Here is a 21467-nt window from a genome sequence, read left to right on the forward strand (position 1 = left end):
GTACTGCAACATGATAACACAACTTTATCTAGATAGAAATCAAAACTTCAGATTTGAGATCCAACAAGAATAATAAAAGAAGATAGGTTTTATTTGTTGTTAAGAAATAGTTGTCTGGAGGCTTGCCTCAGTCCAAAGTGACTGATTTTCTGCACATAGATGCATACAGGATCCTTGTACACTACAGATATGGCAGTTGTTGAATTGAGTAGTGGTCTGCTTTGAAGTCCACCCTGTTTTAGCAACTCCTTGGATATATATATATATTTTTAATATATAATTCATATGTAAACATTGCAAACAGTTTGACATCTGCAGCAGTCACAGAGCAGGAAATGCTGAATTGTAAACATCTTATATCAGACCACTGCTTCTGCTTTGCCGTATGTTCGGAATATGTGTGTGCAGGTTTGTGACAGAAGAAAAAAGGACTTGTACTCCCTGGGAAAAACCTCTTATCTTGCTTGATTAAGGCTAAGCCGAGTACACTCACACTAACGAGTTTCTGATTGACACGGATATTGCTTCTGAGACCACCAACGAAACAAGAACCCCCTTTTGTTATTGATCGATCTGACAGACTGGCAGGTCACAGTTTGGAAACATTGGAGGCAAGAAGACAACCAACCAGTCCTGGCATTTTACAGACGAGGTGATCAGATCATGTGATTAAATGTCTCGAGTCTCACGCACGCACGCACACACGCACGCACACACGCACACACACACACACACAGAAAACTATCCAAATGCATCCACTGACAGCCTGTTAGTCCTGTGATCCATGCCAGAAGAGTTAAACTTGCTACATGTTTGTTTTGTTAATTGTTTCTTGGAATGTGTCACAGCCAGCCTGACATTCATTGTGCATTTTGTAGCAGTTGCATACACGATTTGATCTGAAACGAGCAGGCGGACAAGGCATACTTTATATATAAACTCAAGGACGACAAGAAGGATGTTTAGTCATGAAAACAGACAGTATTACAACATACTGCTGTGTAGTACAAGAAGACAGCCAGTAGGGGGGGACTGTATTGGCATGCAGCGCTCTCTTGTTTAATACAATCTCATGAGAAGACTTTCTTCAATCTGTTTCTAGTTGTGGTTATTAAAATATTCAATTCACGTCTCACGAAAACATAGAATTTCATAATTTCATCAAAAACATCTCCTTTTCAATGAAAAACATGATTACTATGGTGGTAAACACATGAAACACACCCAAATATCCACTGAATTATGGAAAATTTGACAATTATTTGTAGTCTATAATTTTAAAGTCTTAGTTAACACCATATATATATATATATATATATATATATATATATATATATATATATATATATATATATATATATATATATATATATATATATATATATATATATATATATATATATATATATATATATATATATATATATATATATATCTTCAGGACACATGTACAAAGTACTATTTGCTGTACACAAACACAATTTAAAAACAAAGTGCAATAGAAAATACTATTTCTGTGTTTTGTGTGCGATTATAATCTGTTAGAATAACATTCTCCATATACTATGTTCTCAATAATGGCTTATGTCCACATAAGAAAAGAACAATGTCAATGTAGTTGAAATAAAAAATAGAATTAATGTCATATTTGAAAAAGGTAGATCATGTGCTTATTATTTTGCTTTTAAGAGTTATTTGATGATAAGAAGCAGCAGTGCAGAGTGTCTCTCTGTCCACTTGCCATTCTCTTATATACACCCCCCCCCCTCCCCCCAATCCTTCCCATGTCCTACTTTATGTCATGTCAGTCACACATGTCACCATGACAGTGTCTTGTCATCCGTCCCTCCAGCCCCCATTTGTCCACTTGAGTGGTCGATGCAGCATATTCATAAACACCCACAGGGGACGTTGGTGGAGACATGGGAGAATCGCTCCAAGGCTCCGATGCGGTTCAGACTCTCACATGTATGTCACACGTGGTGTCGGCAGCTTCTTCTGCCTCTTCTTACGTTGGCAGACTGTGGGATCGCGGTGTTCGAGAGGTCGGGGGGGGGCTAGGCTCAGTTTCAGAGGAGGTCCTCAGCAGGCTCCGAGACTCCGGTCTCTCCCTGGGCCTTCAGGAGGTCGACTATGTCTTGGTGGGCGGATCCTTCAGCAACTGTCCGGGCTGTCTGACCGTTCTATACAAACAGGACAAATAATACACCTGTCAGCCAGAACTTTACAACCACATTTATTCCTGTCTGATTGGGCCAAACAAACATTAATCCTTGTCCACTGTTTCATCTCCTTTTCCTTCCTAGGACCACTTTGAATAGACAGTGACCACTCCAGAGCAGAAAAGTCTCACAGGGGATGCAGTTTTGGAAATGATCTGACCCAGTGTGTCTCGCCATCAAACTCAGACAAACAGCAACTCTTCCTCATTATCTCTGCTTCATCACTTGAAGGAGAAAAATGTGTACTGGCACCCATTAACTGGTATGTAACAACCAATAATGTAACAATGGCCAAAAACATTATAACTTTGAGAAATATAATAAATTTGGCCTTGTCGAATGTCATAAAGCCTATACTGCAATAAATTGCTAATAATATAATATACAAACAGTAAATATCTCAATGAATGATCATCATGACGATCCACTTTATATATTTCTGAAAATGCAAACTGCACAAAACCTGCAGGAAATGCATTTAATTATTTTATTTGAAAAAATTTAAGAGCTGTATTTGTTCTTCAGGTACTTATTAGGTTATTGGAAAAATTATGATATTACTGGGAGGCATTGTGTTTATAGCAATTATTACATTATTGATTGTTACAAGGATCCACAATAAATATATCAGTGGCATTAACTGTACCTGTCATAATGTTATTTGTGGCTAATAGCTTATTTGTGAATATCATTATTACAATGTTGGTTAAGATGCAGTGACTATTGTGATCCTGAGAGTGGCAGTGTTGTGCTGCTTAAAACAGATCCACTGGCGTCTAAATATTACAACACATGAAATAAACACATGACGTTTTCATTTATCCATATTTTGGATCAAACTACTGGGGGAGTGAAGCCTGTCCCATCCAACATTGTTCACCTCGGTCCACCTCAGACAGGTAAAAACAAAGCGAGACACACTCACATCATAATTGAATCACTGATCAGCTTAAGGAGAAGGTTTTTAGGTTTTTAAGAAGAGCCTGAAGTATTCTGAGCATATGCATGAACAGGAAAAAGATGCTAACACCACACAGAATAGTCATGCCCAAAATAATTGGTATTTTAGGCAAAAGATACATAACATTTTCTAAACCTTTTTAAACGTTTGTGTGGTGGGAGAGATATAATACAGCTATAACATCAGTTTTAAGAAGAACAATTTGTCCTTGCCCCACTATGACTGAAACACTCAATACTGTCATAACTTATCTGTTTAACATCAATGGAATATGTATAATGTCTAAACTGAGCAATAACTACCATTTGATAAAGTGGTTAGTACACTTAGTGGCACTTTTTCAGTGCAAATACATTAATCTATCAAGCATTGAAGCCTTCCCGCACTAACTTTTATCAAAAAAAGTAAGCTTAATCTTGAGTTTGTGTCTGTGTGGATAACAATCTCTTTCTCATGTCTCTTCAGGGCTTAAAAGGGTCATATACTTGATTCGGCAGGATCAATTTAATCACGCAGCTTTAAATTTCTCCGTCTGACAGCACTGCCTATAATCAGCGGCAATGTTTTTGTGTTTTCATTTATCTCTCCGATCAAAGAGGAGATATTACACATTGCGGCAGACGAGGCTGCACGCTCAGGGAGACCTCTTGTCTCATGGGAACACAGCAGTTGTGCTCAATTCGTATTAAAACTTGTTGTGAACTTTGTCGAGTTGTTAAACATACTGCTTGATCTGCAGGGAGACCATTTAGAGCTGCTTATTTCTCCATTTTGCATCATATATATTAATTTTTTTGACAATGATCGTAAATCAAATGTGTTTACAGTAAATTACCCTTTACTGATGTGGCCTGAGGATGATTGAATTATCAGATACTGAAGATTGTCCTTCAATCCTTTGATTAGTGGTTTAATAATTGGTCCTGCTTATCCATCTGTCCATGTTAACTTGGGTTGGACACTGAATCCCACACGGACCCCAGAGGTGTGGGAGCCCCTTGCATGGCAGCCACTGCTGTTAGTGTGTATGGATGTGTTTTAAAGTGACTAACAATATGAAGCAATGCGACAATATTTAGAGATTTATTTGATTTTATCACTCTGCATGTATGCACGGATACAAGTGAACTCACACATATATCTGTGCAGGTGTGTGTGTTTGTAAATATTCAATCCTTATTTAATGTTTTGTCAGTTGCACAGTGAGGCGCTGGTTAACGCACTCACCGACACCTTGACTTGCATTTCATTGTCTGAAGGCAGCTATATGAATATAGACTGATAGATTGATTGGCATTTTAGTACAGGTGAAAATATGCTACTTGGGTGAAATCTGAGATAACATTGATCTCAATAATTCTTGTGGCGAGTAAAACAGTTAACTCAACTGCTTTTACAATGATAATTAATGTGCGGTAGGACAGATTTTGAGTCAGCAGAGGTCTGTGCCGAATGAGGATGAAGACGCAGGTTGACACAGCTGTTCAGAGACAGTTGAATTTAAAGGCGAGCATACGGCGTGCAGTTTTGGCCTCTGGCGGGTAATAAACTAGAATTATTATTAGAATAAATTACACAAGAAGAAGGAAAATTAGAAAATCGAGCAAATCAGCAGGAATGAAATGTAAGTCAATGTAATTCCCCTTGAGGATATACCAAAAAAAAAACAGTGTATGTGTGTGATCAAGTGCATCTGCATGGGTGTGTGAATGAGGTTTTCTCATTTTATAGGGCACAAGGAATAAAAGGAGTCTACACTTGTGGTCCAGCCAACATTTTATGACCCAACATGTAAATGTATGTATTTGAGGGCGAAGCTGTGGCTGTAGGTTTAATTTTACAGTTAAAATATGGTTAGGTTAGACATTAAGGACTCAGTTGTAATGGTTAGGATTAGTATAAAAGACAGGGGTGAATCTTATGAATTGCAGTAGCTGTGTTACAGCTGGTCTACTTCATAGTTTCAATCCGATAAGTGAGTTTTGTGCAGTTGTTTGCGAGAAAGAAAAAAAAAAAAAAAAAAAACAACTGCTTTGGCAGAGTAACGCACCGTTCATGATATGATCACTCTTTTGACTGAGCACCTCAGCCTACAGATGGGAATTTACGGCAGGGAAGAATCAATGTACAAGACTGAACAATCCATCAACTGTGTGTGGGACAGCCACCAGCTGCTGTGCACCTTTGCTGAACAGCAAGCCATCCTGGGCAGCCTGCAGTCTGCAGTACGGGTGAGCCAGGGATAAGACTTAGTGTATTACAAGCAGCAAATAATTAGCTGCTAAGATGAAGCACTGAACTGGATGAAATTAATGAGACAGTTGCACCTTGCAGGAAAAAAAACCCAACAACTGCGGGGACCCCACGTGAGTTTAAAAGCACGTCTGCATCAGTCCCATCATGCATTCGTGACATTTCACTCATGTACTATTAAAACTAAGTTAATCAGTGAGTGAGCTTCCACACGCTTCATGCTGTAGCGTGCAAGGTATCAATATGTGCACAGGCTAAACTATGCAAACGACTGTCAGCTGTACTGCTCTCTAAACCAGTGGCCTTTAATTAATTAATAATACTATGTAATAAATATAACTTATATCTCATGTTTGACATCATTCATCAGCAAGCATCAGCAGTTATATAGAAAATTTTGTATCATAGTCTGTGTGTGGTAATTCAGTAAAAAAAGATGTAATTCAACATTTTGAAACTTTAAAATCCATCACTAAATTAAGTTTTTTGTTCGCCACACAATATAACCGAGTTTTTATTTGTTGAAGATTTTATTTGTTGAACTGCTATAAAAACTTATTTCATTCACTATAAATGGGATTTTCAAATATACTGAAAACGGTTCGCACTTGGCAAATTAGATTTGCTATGTTTTCTCCATATATGGGGACATTTTGGGGAAAACAGACTACACAACCTCCTCGCTTGTAAAGCCACTGAATTGCCCACCTAATATATTATTTTATATAACTATATAACAATAATGACTAAAACCACCCATGCCATAATTATATCTAAACACTGCTTTTGAGGGTTTTCTTTTTTTTAATTTATTATTATTATTTATTTAGCATCCCTTTCTACAAGGACATGGCATTTCCATCCTTGGCTCTAATACACACCTAATAGGCTGCACTGGACAATCTTAAATGGGAGGTAAAACGTCTATAAAATTTCTAACAGTCCAATAAACTAGATAATTCCCGCTTTACAATGCGGCAGTCTACCTTATCTGCGAGGGTGATGTCACAGCGGCCGGTCTCCAGCAGCAGCTGAGCGATGTGTGTGTGTCCGTGCTCACTGGCACACATCAGGGCCGTGGATCCCTCTCGGTCCTGGGCATTTACATCGGCACCGCACCCCAGGAGCAGCTTCACCATGGCAACACGGCCATGGCTCACGGCGAGCATCAGAGCTGTCTGGCCTGCCTAGAGAAAGAAGGAATTAGAGGTAAATGGCAGGAGGGGGTAGGGGAGGGCAACACAGAACAGTACAGAGGTCTACACCCATTGGCTGCTTCATTTGATATACTTGAACAAACTCGTCAAGGTTGTTCTGCCAAATAAAACCATTCTTGAGAATAAAATCATCCAAAGCCTTGAAGGTTTCCTCTTTGCATTAATGCAACAAATATCTGACATGTAGTGTTGAAGGCAGATGAAGCAGTAGAAACATTAACCACACATCTTCAGGTAGCGCTCGAACAGTGTGGATTGTTTTTGTGTTTCAGATGTTTCCAAACTCAAAACTTGCAACTTGGGATGATTTCATTTTCTCAGAAAGACTTGTAGCTTTTTGGTTGATCACAACTTTACAACCAAGATATGTGTGTGAGTTATTTGCAGATAATACAAAAAAAAACCAATGCTGGAATTACATACAAAACATCCAGTTTCATTACACTTTTGTCCACTGTGGCTTTTAGACCAACAGAACACATTTTCCCTGTTGTATCACATCTGCTAGACTCCCATATTTACCTTTTTGTGTGTGAGTACATCATTTGAAAGTACCTCTAGTACGTATCAGATGCACTTACACCTTAATATTCCTTAAATGGTACACATACAAGGACATTGTATTTGTTTCTGTTCAGAAAAATCTATGAACCGAGCCAGTTCAATACCATGACACCTTATTTTATTCACAAGTCACTTCACACCATCATAGCAAAGCAATAAGTACGGATCATTGAAATTGTCATTAAAAACTATTAACACTGTTTCAATGTCTCTCTACATGCAGCCGCATTGATAAGTCCACAATTAGACTTATTATCATTGCCATGGTGCTCTCTTTGTCTTCTGTTCTGTTTCGCATTTTAATGGCTTATGTTTTCTCAATGTCTTTGTCTTTTGTCTGACTACCAGAGACTTGGTGTCTCTCGTGTTGCAGAGCTTCCTTCTTAAGAGTTATTTACAGGTTTAGTCTATGAGCCTCATCAAATAAAGGTTTGAACGTGTAAAACATGCACAAACAAGATATTGTGCTTTCGTCTGGAAAGCTGATCTACTAAAATAATGCACTGAGGATTTAAGCTGACAGAATAGCAAACTAACACACATTATGGCATGATACTGTTCATGAACTTGGAGGATCAGGAGTGTGTTCCAAAATGCACTTTCTCAACTCGGCGCAAACTTTATCATGAGATTTATTTCTTCATTTTTGCAATCCTTTTTTAATCTGGCCCATTGTTCTTCTTCTTCCCACAGTTTTGTCTCTGTGACAGATCAGCTTTCATAACATGATTTTCTTTTCTACTTATCCAAATTCAGATTTGTTTGCTGTAACGCTCCAACATATTTGATAACTTCCCTCCACCAACATGTTACCACATTTGGTTTGTGGGGGCTGAGCGCTCCATCCAGCCAGTCCATGGTGAAGAAAGGAAAAGAACATGGAAACAATACCTTTTTCGAGCAGATCATTCAAATGTTAACGGGGCCTAAAATCCTCATTTAAATACTAATGCTTGTGTGTCATGTCATGTCATTCGTTTCAACACATGAAAACCTAAAAGACAGTCGACAGTATGTGCGTGAGCCTGCAATTTAGGATGCTTTATACAGGATCTTAGTCAATCAGGCCTAATATCATTTTCTACTCCTTCTTTTATGTGAAGTCATGTCATTAGGACTTTCACAGTTAACATTCCTGTTTAGTTTTAATGGTTCTGGATGTCTGTCCCACTCTATCCCTCCATCTCTTCAAATGTCTTATTGCTTCATCCTCCATGTGTCTCACCTTAATTACTCTCTGGTTGTTGTCAGATGTGTTTTGCCTCGCTCCATTCTCCCTTCTGACTATAAAGTCTCACGCCACGAAAAGAGATATATTTATTTGTTTTCTCGAGATGGCAAGGCAAGGCAAGGCATGTATATTTATAGAGCACCATTCAAACACAAGGCAATTCACAGTGCTTTCCAAAGAAATTAAAGAAATACAGAATAAAGGAAATACATTAAAGCTTTAGAAAAAAAATGAAAGAAATGCATTATAACAAATAATGAAGAAAAGTATAATAAATAAGGTAAATAAGTAGAATCTATTTTTTTTTTATTCAAAAGCCTGTGCAAATAATAATATTGTAAGTCTTGATTTAAAAGACGTGAGTGTTTCAGCAGTCTTCAGGTGTTCAGGAAGTTTGTTCCACAGGTGAGGAGCGTACAAACTAGAAGCTACTTCACCTTGTTTGCTTCTGACTGTAAGAACACTGAATAAACCTCTTCCTGAGGACCTCAGAAGTCTGGAGGTTTTATATTCTACAAGTAAATCTGAGATGTATTTGAGGCTCGAGACCATTCAAAGCGTTATAAACCAGAAGTAAGATTTTGAAGTCGATCCTTTGGCACACAGGCAGCCAGTGCGGGGCTTGGAGCACGGGTGTAATGTACTCCACCCTCTTTGTGTTGATGAGGACTCTGGCTGCAGCTTTCTGGATGAGCTGCTGTTGTCTGACAGATTTTTTACTGAGGCAAGAAAAAAAGAGAGTTTAATCTTGTCCAGACATTTCATACTTTGCAGTGCAGAATTCCTGTAAGATTCCAACATTCACCAATTTGAATGTCTGACTTGTCACAGAAGGGCTTTTTGGACGCGGCATGTGAAGAAAGTTCTCAGATGATATATGGAGAACAAGTTGTGTTAAATACAAACCAGGACTGCAAGAAAATAATGTTTTCTTCTGTTCTTATCTGTCCTTGTCTGCCTGTTTCTGTGCTTTCTGTTTCAAACTCTTTTGGCTGGTAAAGTCTCTGAGCTTTGTTTCCTGTTTTTTTTTTCTTCTTAGTTTTTGTTTGCTTGTTGTTCCTTTCTTTTTTTTTCTTTTTTTAAAGATTTGTCATGGTGTCAAATCCTCCTCTTCTGTTTTCAAATCAGAGGGACAATTAGACATGTATTTAAACTGACTGGTAACATTTAAAATATTTAAAATTTGAAATATTAAATGTTTTTGCATGATGATTATAGCTCCAATCCAAGCTCTAATCATCAGCAGTCATTGTCTGTCCAGGAAAACATGTCCATTCTAAAAACTGTCTTTAAAACGAATAGCTGGAGAAGCTTTAGCTTGACTTCATATGTATTCATGTGGTTGTACATTGCAGCAGTGATAAGTTGGATAACATTTCATTAATGTGCATGCAAGAAGCAAAATCACAACACAATGCTGTCTATAGCATACTGCTTCACAATCAGATGGTCTTGGTATATACACGTAAACTGCAGTGATCCCAACCTGCTTCAAGGCCCTCGTATGGTGCTCCCCATGGTCATAAATTGTGAATGACTCCCACTAAAGATAGCTTTGCAGTCAAGAAGAACAGACTTCCACATGTCTGTTGCCGTGATGTGACCCACTTATACGCTTTTTCCAACAATCGCTAATTTCCTCAGAGGATTCACATTATTCCCAGACTTGCTGCTCCTGAAATGCAACACTATTCACTACAATAACACCACGTATACAACTCAAGAAATCCTCTGATATTCAGTATATTCAGGACACCTTGCATGTAGATGCAAGCTTGTGTTGTCTATTACCTGTCTGGACCGCGCGTTGACATCTCCCCGCTTCAGCAGTTGTTGAGCCACCTCCAGATCGTCGGGAGTCTCGGCAGCAGTCAGTGCAGCTAGCATCACTGGAGTATAGCCTGCCTTGTTCACATTGTCCGTTTCACAGAGGCCTGGCCACACACAAGGTGAGTTAGTCAATCAGATGTTATGCCTGCATCCACAGCGCTCTGAAACATCACAACAAAAGTCAAGGCCCTATGATGTAAATCATTACATTTGAAAGTCCAGGCCTGATTTATTGCTGGGTTAATGTCAGGGTCACAGCCAAAGATTAAGCATGTAATAGTTAAGGCGAGTTCACTGGAGGTATCTAGGAAATCAGTGTAACTCAAAGTGATGCCCCATAAAGCCTGTTTGAGTGTGCGTGAACGTGTTCTTTCATATCCTCAAGATGTTACCGCAGGGGGGCCATAATTGTGGGAAATCTTAAACATTTGAGGTGAAGACCAGTTACAATGAGACCAGGTTGCTGTTGTGTTAATCATCATATTTTGAGGTAAAGAGCTGTAATAAGGTTTGACTAAGTTGTTATCGTAAGGTCACAGTCAGAGCTGAGGTTTGTCAAGCAGCACTTAAGGCGGACTTTCAGGAAAATCTACAGAAAATTAATGTAGGTCAGCGCAGTGTCTTGGTGTGTCATCTAATTTTGCGTCTCACCGGTATCCAGCAGCAGTTTGACCACAGGAAAGTTGGAATGGGACACGCTATAGTGTAGGGCCATGTTCCCGTTGCCGTCCGTCAGGTTGACCACATATGGTAGCAGGGTGGGGGTGGTAAGCCCCACATGCCGAAGGTACAATCTGACCATATCTGCCTGAGACTCTTTTTGGCTAGAGATCTTAAACCACTCCTTGTAGAGCACCACCAAGACCTGACGCTGAGGAGAAAAACAACACATAGTACCAATTTACAAACATGCACAGTGACAGTGTTTTGTTTAGTTTTTTCAGAACCCTAATCACATTTTTTATTGTTTTGCTGTTGACCAGTTATTTTTAGCACTATAAACCAAATGACCTCCCCTGCTTAAACAAAAGAGGTTACAGAGTCCAAAAACAACTAAGAAAAGGAAACATATTCCCTATTATCTAATAAACACTCACACAGGAGCAAATGCACATACGAATAGACGCACACATACACTATTTAAATAGTAATTAGTACGTGAAGATTTGTCATGTAAGTATTGAAATTGATGAATGTTTAACCCTAGTAAAGAAGCTTAAGCTCAAGCTCGGGTTCTATTTTAGAAACAAGTCCTGTTTTTGCTGTGCAGCCAGGAAAAAATCTAGTAGAAGCAACGTTCCTTCAGTTGTTTGAATATGGTGATCTGCTGTATATGCATCTCCCTGCCCAATGCTTTTGCATTGACACAGTGTCCTATGGCTCTTTGAGGCTCTTCACAGGCTGCAAAGCTCTAACTCACCAGTGTATTTTATATGCCAGAGTTCAGTGGCCCTCCATGACCATGTACTGACTTTAATTAATAAATCCATCCTTGGTATTCTCCCCTCCTCGAAAATCCTTGAAGACCAGGAAGAACATGAAAACCCAACTCATAAAAGCTACAGTCCAGTTTTAAGCCTTAAAGCTTTAAAGGCATGGTGTAGAGGGTCAAACTATTGCCTCCCTCTACACAACCATGGAGCCTGAAGGCACTGATTCATGGTGATCATTAACATAAGCCCAGGGAGCATATTTGCAGATTAGTTAGTCAAAACGAATAAGCAATAAGGAGCTGTGGAAACAAACAGAGCTGTGACCAATCAGGCAAGAGATGTAAAAACTGTGGAGTTTGAGGGAGCATTTCAGTGGGATTTACATGGGAAGCACAAGGAAGTGAGAATACAGCTGAGAGATTTGGAGGAGGAGAAGTGCAGCACTTCTGCCTGAAGACGTACGGCCTGATTTACGTACAAAAATCCTGCATTAAACATGTCATACCGTAAACTAATGCAAATACATTGTGTTTTTATTTTGTGTACATTATAAAGGTAAAGTTATCAAGAGCAACATTATGACTGATACCACATGCAAGAAATAATATTCATATGAGTATTTTTCATGATTTAGACCCCGTTTGCATGGCCAATCAGATTAAAACAGCATTGTTTCTATATTCGATTGTTTGCATCCACCAGGGAGTAATTGAGTGGAGTGCTGATTCCCATTAACATAAAAATGTAGAGTTGGACATGTTGGTGGAGAAAGTTGTCAAACATAAGAAATAAACCAGAATTTTTCAAATACATAAATAAGAACCCAATATATAACTTTTTGACCTCTGACTTAGATTGGATATAAGCTGTTATAGCATATTCATCCTATAAATAGTCTATTAGATAAACCAAGAGACCACCTGAGCTACATATTTGCTAAAGTAGGATTTGGTAGTAATCGGATGCGTTGATCTCTGATTAACCATGACACCTGAAAAAAAAAACTGAAAAATAATCCTCACCATTTCCTTGTCTGGAGATGAAACTTCTTCCATGCGGTCTTTGACGTAGACGCAGGCATCTATAAATCCCTTGTCAACTTTCTCTCTAAAAAAAAAAGAAACCAGATGTAAAAGTAAGAGGTAGTCTTAGGTGAGTGTATTTGTATCAAACTGCACATCTGCTTACCCCATCTGTAATTTTTTTTTTTTTTTCTTCAGGTTCAGTGTGGAAATATCATCATGTCTCAATCCCATATGGTCAAAGTAAGACTCCCTTGTTTCTTGTGTCAATTTTATAAGTAACAAAAACAGCAAAAGAATAAACACATCACAAGCTTTCAGGACAACTCACGCACATCACTCATCTGTGGAACACACTGGCCGCACATGTAAACCTTGAGTTTAAAATCCACCGCATGTTCAAACCATTCAGCCGTCATGCAAACTGTACATCTCAGGCTACATAAAGCGCGAGCAGGTCCCAGTGTGTACAGTGCTGTAACACGTACACACTTACACACACTGACGGCAAAGATCAGACAGGTGCTGAATGATGAGTTAATATAAGTCCTGCATTTTCCCAGGGCCTCCTTCTACAGTCTGCCATCATGGGCCTGAGCCCTGTCCACATACCTGAGATAGATAAGTGATCACTCAGTGATGTTTTTTTTTTTTTACTGAAGTACCAGACCGCCAGTGGTTTAAACCACACATTATTCCTGACTTAGACCTCTTCTAGTGTCTTAGTTTTAATACACTTACTTAAACGTAAGTCACATACAGTATATGGTTGAGTTTAGACTTGGCTGCAGGGAATGATTGTAAGATTGGAAAAAGTTGGAAAAAAAACACAGTGTGTGTGTGTGTGTGGGGGGGGGCGTCATCCAGCTGTCTCAGATCAAACAAGGATGGAGCGGCACACAAGACAAAGCACTCAGTTGTGCCAGCTCAACGTCCCCGCCATCTTTATGGATTTATTTTATGTGTCCTAGCGGTATTATAATTCAAGTCTATTGCTCTATGCGTGTTTATATTTTGTTTATTTTATGGCTCAAGCAATGATTGGAAGAGGGAACCTTGTTTTATTACAGGAAATCATATCATTCCATCCAGTTCATTGCAATAATAGAGCATCACAGCAGTGAGCAGGTCGGTACACAAAAGCACTGTTTTTGATTTTCAAACACTAACTGTCATGAATATGCATACGTGCAGCTCTGTGTGTGTACACAATGTGAAGTATGTAATCATAATAGGTCATAGTTTTAATTTCAGGTTATCACCAACATAGCTCTGAATTAGGAGCTCAATGAAATTGCCTATCAATATCACTAAGTGCTTCTAAGGAGGAGGACATGTCTAAGAAATTGGACACCATGTTTACTCTGCTTTTATATTGAATAAGCACAACCCTGCTTAATCAGTCACCAATTGGCCTACCAAGAGGAAAGTCATTGTGCATGTGGACTCTGAGCTAGAGTTTCGACTGGACTGTCTCACCCTTCAGCTCCCTCCTCTAGCAGCTCCTGGCTGTCTTCTGGATCCAGCAGGCCTCTTTCCACCTCCTTTTCCTCAGCCACAGCACCTCCAGCCTCAGCTGACTCTTCCGCTTCTTTCCCTGGGGTCTCGGCCACTTCTTCAGGCTCTTTTTCCTTTTCCTTCTCCACCTCTGGTTCAGAGCTGTCTTCCGGCTCCAATTCCACCTTTGACTTCTCATCTCCGCTGGAATCCTCGCTGGATGTTGTCTCGTACCTTAAAGAGGGGATAAACAAGAGGGGCACCGTTGTAAGATGGAGATATCAAAATAGCTATTTTGGTTGGCTAAACCCTATTTACACTGGATGTTAAATAATTAATTCTGTTTTTAACCAAATTAGTGAGAAAACACCCACTAAATAAACACAACTACATCCATTTGGCTGCCACATGTTAGAAATATTTACAGAAGTTGAATAAGAGTATAGAATTTAGTAAAATAAACAACCCGCAACATCAGTGAAATAGCAGTAAAGTCAACTCCCACAGGTCATTTGCTTGTAGACCTCAAATGTGTAAGATGCTTGTCTGGCGCAGCCCTCAAATCCTAAAACATCCTTTGCATAATGAAAAGCATACATATAAATCTATAGGTGCGTTTGCACACTCGCATAGGCAACGTCAGACAGAACAGGAGCCTGTTTGGCGCAGTGGGGTCTGTGATGTATTTAGAGAAGAAAAAGTTACACATGCGGTGTTTGAGTGGAATTACTGGAGGTTTGGCTATGAAAGCACCACTGTGAGGGAGTAGGGAGTAATCAGATAAGTCTTTTATTGTATGTTGGTGATTCATGCTTATTTGCTGACAACATACACGCACACACGCATATGCACACGCACACACACACACACACACACACACACACACACACACACACACACACACACACACACACACACACACACACACACACACACACACACACACACACACACACACACACACACACACACACACACACACACACACACACACACACACACACACACACACACAAGAGGCGTTCAGGGGCCATGGCATTCCCTGGATTCCAGAGAAGCTCAAAGGAGAGCAAAGATCGGTTCAACCATCTGAGGAGGAGTAACACAGCAGCCCACTTCCCAGAGTGGGCAAAAACCTAATGATAGTGAGAAATTATCTGACAGGTTGGCCTCTTTATAATAAAGCATCAAACAACAAATTTAACATTTATAGCAAGGAACATGGTAAATGGTAAATGTGCTTCACTTATGTGGGGCTTGTCCACTGTGTGAGCAGTCCCAAAGCGCTTTACATCGTTAATCACATTCACCCATTCACACGCACACACAAATGTGAACAAGGTTAGAATACAAACTTTTGAGAGATGAATGAGACTTGAGTCAGAAAACACTGAGGTAGGTCCTTGCTGTGAGCACAGAAAATCCATTTATTTGCGCTTGAGAATGGCTGTGAGGATATGTTTGCAGATCATTCAGAAACAGGGAGGAAAGAAAAGAACTCACAAAAGCACTCTGAAGAAAAAAAAAAAAAACACTGCAAAGGTGAGCAGGTCATAAAGCAGCAAAGCTCAGGAATGTAAGAGCAGCAATACAACAGAACCACCCATAGCAGCAGGTTCCTTAATCTGAAGGAGATGTTACCACCCAGGATGCTTGGACCCAACATTTAATAACATAAAGCTCAGGTTCACAATACTTAAAGGAAACAAAATAGATACAAAGCTTTTGCAACCTAATGAATTAATTATGCACACATTGCACTTAAAGAAAACATCCATTTGTAGAACACAATCATATTTTGTTTTGATTTGTGTTTTGTTTTCCCCTGTTCCATTTCAGTTGTCTCAGACTGACGTTACACAATAAGCAATGACCTAATATTACTCTGCAAAAATCCATCTGCCCATCTTCTATTTCGCTGTATCCTGGTCAGGGTCGATCTCAGATTACTATGGTTGAAGGCAGGATACACCTGGACCACCTGTCCAGGTGTATCCTGCCAGTCCATCACAGCTCTGTTGTTTTAAGTCAATCTTTGGAAAGTAGCTACTGACTTAAGCAAGCTTATCTCCAATCTGACACACTCTGGACTGAGGACTGGACAACGCTCCCTTTTCAACCAGTGTATCAACAAAGGGGCTGCACCTTCTCTCGTTGACTGTTAGTAAATGCCTTTCGAGCTGTGGATGCACAACTCTATTATTTAATGAGCATTTGCATTGCAGTTCTATTTTTGGTAAAGATTAATTCAGTCTGAGAATTATTTTCTCTCGATGCACACTGTTAGGTTTGCTCATATGTCCAGGGAGTTTTTGATAGTGAAAGCAGCATATACAAATGAAGATGTTTACCAGTAAACGGCATCTCTATGGTGTTGGTCTCTAAGTGTGATACCAGTCAGCAAAGACAACCAGACTGTACAGGACGAATCACGTCTTTCCTCTTCCAACTCTCCACTTAAAATTCATCAGCTTTTACGAGCAAACGCACACAAATCACAAACTGTGCTGAGCGTAAGCAAATGCTGACTTAAGCACAATCGCACAAAGCGCTGAGGTACGATCAGTGCACAGATCACGTAATATTAAACACACAATCATGGGCACACACACTTCCCACTCGAGCAGCAGAAGCAGCAGTAGTGAGGTCAAACTCAGGCCAGTCTGTCTTCAGGCGTGATGACGAACAGCAAGGAGCAGATGTGTGAGACACAGCTGGACTCCAAAGTAAAGAATCTGGCAACAAGAAGACTGTCACACATAACTGCATCACAAATACATAAGAGTGACAACTGCTGCAGGATTTACATCTCAAATTGATGGGACATCTGATATCAATGGACCAGAAAATGATGAAGGATTAGATTCAGTTCAATTAAGTTTTATTTATGCAGCAGGGTGGGAAGGAAAAACTCCCTTTTAAGAGGAAGAAACCTGCAGAACCAAGCGCAGAAGTGGCGAGAGGGGATAGAGAAGGCGAAAGGGATGGAACAGAACCAGAAAACAACAAGCAACAAAGTGTCATAAGAAGGGAAGCGAATCAAGCCTCTGAGCTCAACTCCAATCACAAGTTTCCAGATGTAATGCGACAGATCCAGCAGGAAAGTACAGAGAGCGCAAAGACGACAGGAGAAAGACAAATTTGTTCATCATCTACATAACAATGGAAGTTTACGGAGTGTTTCCCGACAATGAATTAATAATAAATATTACCTTCAGAAAGCACAAAGCACACGCTGTATAATATGAAAAGTACAAGTGCAAACACAGAACCCCATGGAACTCCATGTTTAACTTTAGTCTGAGCGGAAGAGTCATCAGAACTAAGTGAAACCTGTCTAATAAATATATTCAAAACCAGTTTAGTCGTGTACCTTTAATCCCAACGACATGCTCCAGTCTGTCGTAGGATGTTATGATCAACAGTATCAAATGCAGCAGTGAGATCTAACAGGACAAGAACAGAGACCAGTCCTTTGAACACAATATTCACTGGGCATCTTGAGGAAGGCCAGTATATAGGTACCTTGTAAGGTTGGTAAAAGGTCAGACAGCTTGACAGCCGTGTGATAAGCAGAAGGAGAAAATGCTTGTCTGTCATGCTACTGTTGTTCTATGTTCTATCAACAAGAAAATATTGTGTTAATATCATCACGATGTTGAGGTGATGACGACAATTTTATCATTGTCACATTACGCCATTCATGCAAACACTCATAAGCCAATGGCAGCAGTGGGCTGACGGGAGTAATTCATCATTCAGCCTCAAGCCCAAGGACACTTTTACAGATCAGAGATTCAACCATTGAAACCAAAAGAACTATGAAAGCTGCTCCCACAGTTAATCCTCAAAAGGAGTAACGACAACTAGTTGTACTCACAGTAAAACCTTAAATTTCATCATGCAAAACCCACACACATATTGGCACGACACACAATAATATATATATAAAACCAAGCAGATTCAATTATTAAATCTTCAGTGCATAGAGAAACATATCTATAATACTACATCTTTATTTTAACCAGGTAGTTTTTCACTCTGTGTACTTTTAAGATCTCTGTTGCAATTTTCCACACGTTTCCACCCTCTGCCCCTCCCAGCATTGAGTCGCCAATATAAATACAATGAGTAAATAAAAACACATTCCTGACTGAACAAAAAATTACACACAGATGGGAGGATATATAAAAGTAAACTCTTACCCGCCATTCACTCCAACAAACTTGAGGTTTTTCTTCGCTCCCTTGTTTCCCTGCTTGTCAGCAACACCGTTTTTCTTCATAATAGATTTGAGACCTGCTGAAGGAAAATACAAATGAGAAAGGAGAAATAACTATAATAATGGCAAAAAAAAAAATGTATTAAGATCCTGTAAAAATGTGGATCTCTGAATGTGTGCAGGTGTATTTGTTTGAATATCAATTCTCGCCCACGCAAGTTGAAATAAAAATGAAGTAGCTTGACTAGAGAGTGAACACAGCCGTACAGTTTATGTGTAAATACTGGAGTTAAAATGACTTCATGATATTTGTCTGACATTTTAAATCATTTTCAAATAAGAACATCCAAAAGCGCTGCAGCAATTGAGCCCGGGCCTTCGGGAAAGCTTGTTTAGCCACATACGGATAGTGAATGCCGTCACTGTTAATGCTTTTTCTATTGATTGAACAGCTTCTGAAGAGGCTGTAAATTTGTCTTCTCAGTCCACAGTTAAAGTTACATGTCTGAAGGCTTACTAAAAGCAATAAGCCCATCTGAGTGTGTCTTTGTTCAAGCATTATATTTATATTTGCTCATGTACGTTCGTTTGTGGTTGAAAGTCAGAGCATCTGCGCTTAGAGAAAATGTTGAAAAACCTCTGGATGCAATTACGAGCAAGAACAACTCATCAAATGAAGTGGAAATCCTGTGTTAGTATTGAAAGGGGAGCCATTAATACTTTCAATACAAAGCCAGTATCATGTCAAAGAAAACCACTTTTTAAAAAAATAAATAAATAAAGTGCCTGTCGAAAAAAGTCGTTAACACGGGGACATTAAGGAGCCTGTATTAATCTTGAAAAATAGACTGTTGAATTCAAAAATACATTTAACTAAATTAAGTTATCGAGTAAAATCGAGTTATTTTATGCTGTACAAGTGCACATCGGAGGCTCACAAAGTATGCCCTCTGGCAACATACACAGGTCAGGATTATATGCCTTATTGACACCATGCAACCTTGACATTGTCAGCCCTCCTTATGTATGTAACTGCCCAATAATTGATTCAGCATGGGCTCCTTTGCTGACTCCTGTTGGCTCTGATCCCAGCTGTCTTAGTCGTGTCTGACAGCAGACATGGTGCAGAGGATCTGTAATGTTTTATGCAAGGACATAAGGATGTGGCTTTGGGCCAAAAACCACCAGCAACAAAAAAAATAAAAAATATCCAAGCGACCACCATCTGAGATGAATGATGCTTTTAGCTCAAATGTCTCTCAGGAGATATGAAGTGTGTGAGGAGAAGTTGAAAACATGTTTGACATATGAATACATCCTGCTGCCATCATCTAATAAATAAAACAACGGTGAGAATTCCTCTTTTCCCACTTCGTCAGCAATGTGCTCGGATATTTAGCTCATCCACACCGATCTGAAAGGCTTAACCTGAGTTTAAGATCGTTAAGATGAGGGAGGGATCTCCTGCAGTGTTTGCGTTTCCAGTAATAATTCCCTGTACAATTACAAAAAGGTTGGAACAATAGGAGATGTTTAAATATAAAAAAAGTGGTTTCATTGATAAATAAATAAATAAATAAATAAATAAATAAATAAATAAATAAATAAATAAATAAATAAATAAATAAATAAATAAATAAATAAATAAATAAATAACCAAATAAATAAATACATGGGTTTTTTTTTATCTAATATTGTCAACAGAACTAATATGTTCTATTGTGAATCAAATGTAAAATTAGGAGGAATTCAAATCCTTTTTCTAATTCAAATCGCCTGGTTTGACTCATATGCAGCCTCCCAACCGTTCTGTGATTTGAGGAGTATATAGGAAACTTGAAGCCTGGCAAATTCAAATGTCTACAGATGTGGGCAGAAAAACTTCAGTAATGTCGACTATCTTAGGAAAAACACATATATCTCAGCTACTTCTGTAACAGCGCTCATACTCCCAGAGCTGAACTCAGCATGAACCGTGAACATAAAACGAGTCTCAGAGAGCAGACTTAGCCTGTACTCCAGCTCCTGGCCAGAAACAGAACAGCAAGACATCAAGGGAATGTTAAGAGGCGTCGTCTGTTCTGATGTGTGAGCGAGGGCCTGTGCTTGAGAGTCTATTCCACTCAACTTTGTATCCGATGAAAGAGTACGTATGCATGTGTGCACTTGACAGTATGAGGGTGTTGGTTTTGATTGTGAGGGAAGCAGCGATATTTGCTTGATTTGCCCATGGAGGTCACTGATCCACATTATTTCACCAGCACTTGGTGTTTTAATAAACAAGTATTAGTTAAATAGCTTAAGCCCAGTATTTTGTAGAAGAATGCTAATTATTTGCTCATATAGCTATGAATATCAATGTTGTTTACCGTCTCAGCTCATTTATTTAGCTTTCTGACTTGGAAAAACTTTCTGTAAGTTTCAGCATAATTGTGGGCTGCTGAGATAACTTCTTTTCTGTATTGCTTGAGAAACTTCGTAAGTTGTCTACTTTAACTGAATAATTTTTTTGTAATACGCTAAAATAGGTGTGTTAGCATACACTGCCAGGGGAAGTAGACATCTCCCTACCTATGCCTTCCCATCATTAACACCATATCTATTATATGCAGTCATTAGATTTCTTCCAAAGCACGAGATGATATCAGTGAGAGGCAATATTTTTCAAATATTGCTGCCAACTATGAATAATAAAGTTAACACAAGTGGCTTGAGGTTTAGCATCAATGCTTCTTCATGTCAAAGCAATCCTTTACGAGACTTTATTTGACAGCATATGACCTTGAATAGTGTTTCTAAATAATTTAACAGTATCCATATTGTTTTGGGTTGTACTGAAACATGTTTATCAAGCTGTAAATAAACCCCACTGTTGTCAGTTTGATTGTATAAATCTGTCAAACATTACCTGTGCTTGTGTAAGAGTCATAAACAGTTCACTTTAAAAAGGAGAAGCACAGGAAATACTCACAATGCTCTTAGAGAGTTTATTTCTTTCTGTAGGACTATTTCTTT

General features: G+C 39.0%; 1 protein-coding gene across 1 annotated transcript in view; it reads right to left on the reverse strand.

The window, feature by feature from the left end:
* Window positions 1-1867: 1867 nt before the first annotated feature.
* Window positions 1868-21467, reverse strand: part of kank4 (KN motif and ankyrin repeat domains 4) — a 77586-nt gene continuing 57986 nt past the window's right edge. Inside the window, exons 4-10 of the mRNA XM_080506257.1 lie at window positions 18436-18529; window positions 14213-14464; window positions 12734-12818; window positions 10930-11149; window positions 10240-10382; window positions 6423-6623; window positions 1868-2183 (exon numbers count right to left, since the gene is read on the reverse strand). Of these exons, the coding sequence (XP_080362383.1) occupies window positions 2070-2183; window positions 6423-6623; window positions 10240-10382; window positions 10930-11149; window positions 12734-12818; window positions 14213-14464; window positions 18436-18529 (1109 nt within the window). The 3' untranslated portion in view covers window positions 1868-2069. The remainder of the gene's footprint in view (window positions 2184-6422; window positions 6624-10239; window positions 10383-10929; window positions 11150-12733; window positions 12819-14212; window positions 14465-18435; window positions 18530-21467) is intronic.

Source organism: Blennius ocellaris, assembly GCF_963422515.1.
Source record: "Blennius ocellaris genome assembly, chromosome: 12".
Taxonomy (NCBI): Eukaryota; Metazoa; Chordata; class Actinopteri; order Blenniiformes; family Blenniidae; genus Blennius; species Blennius ocellaris.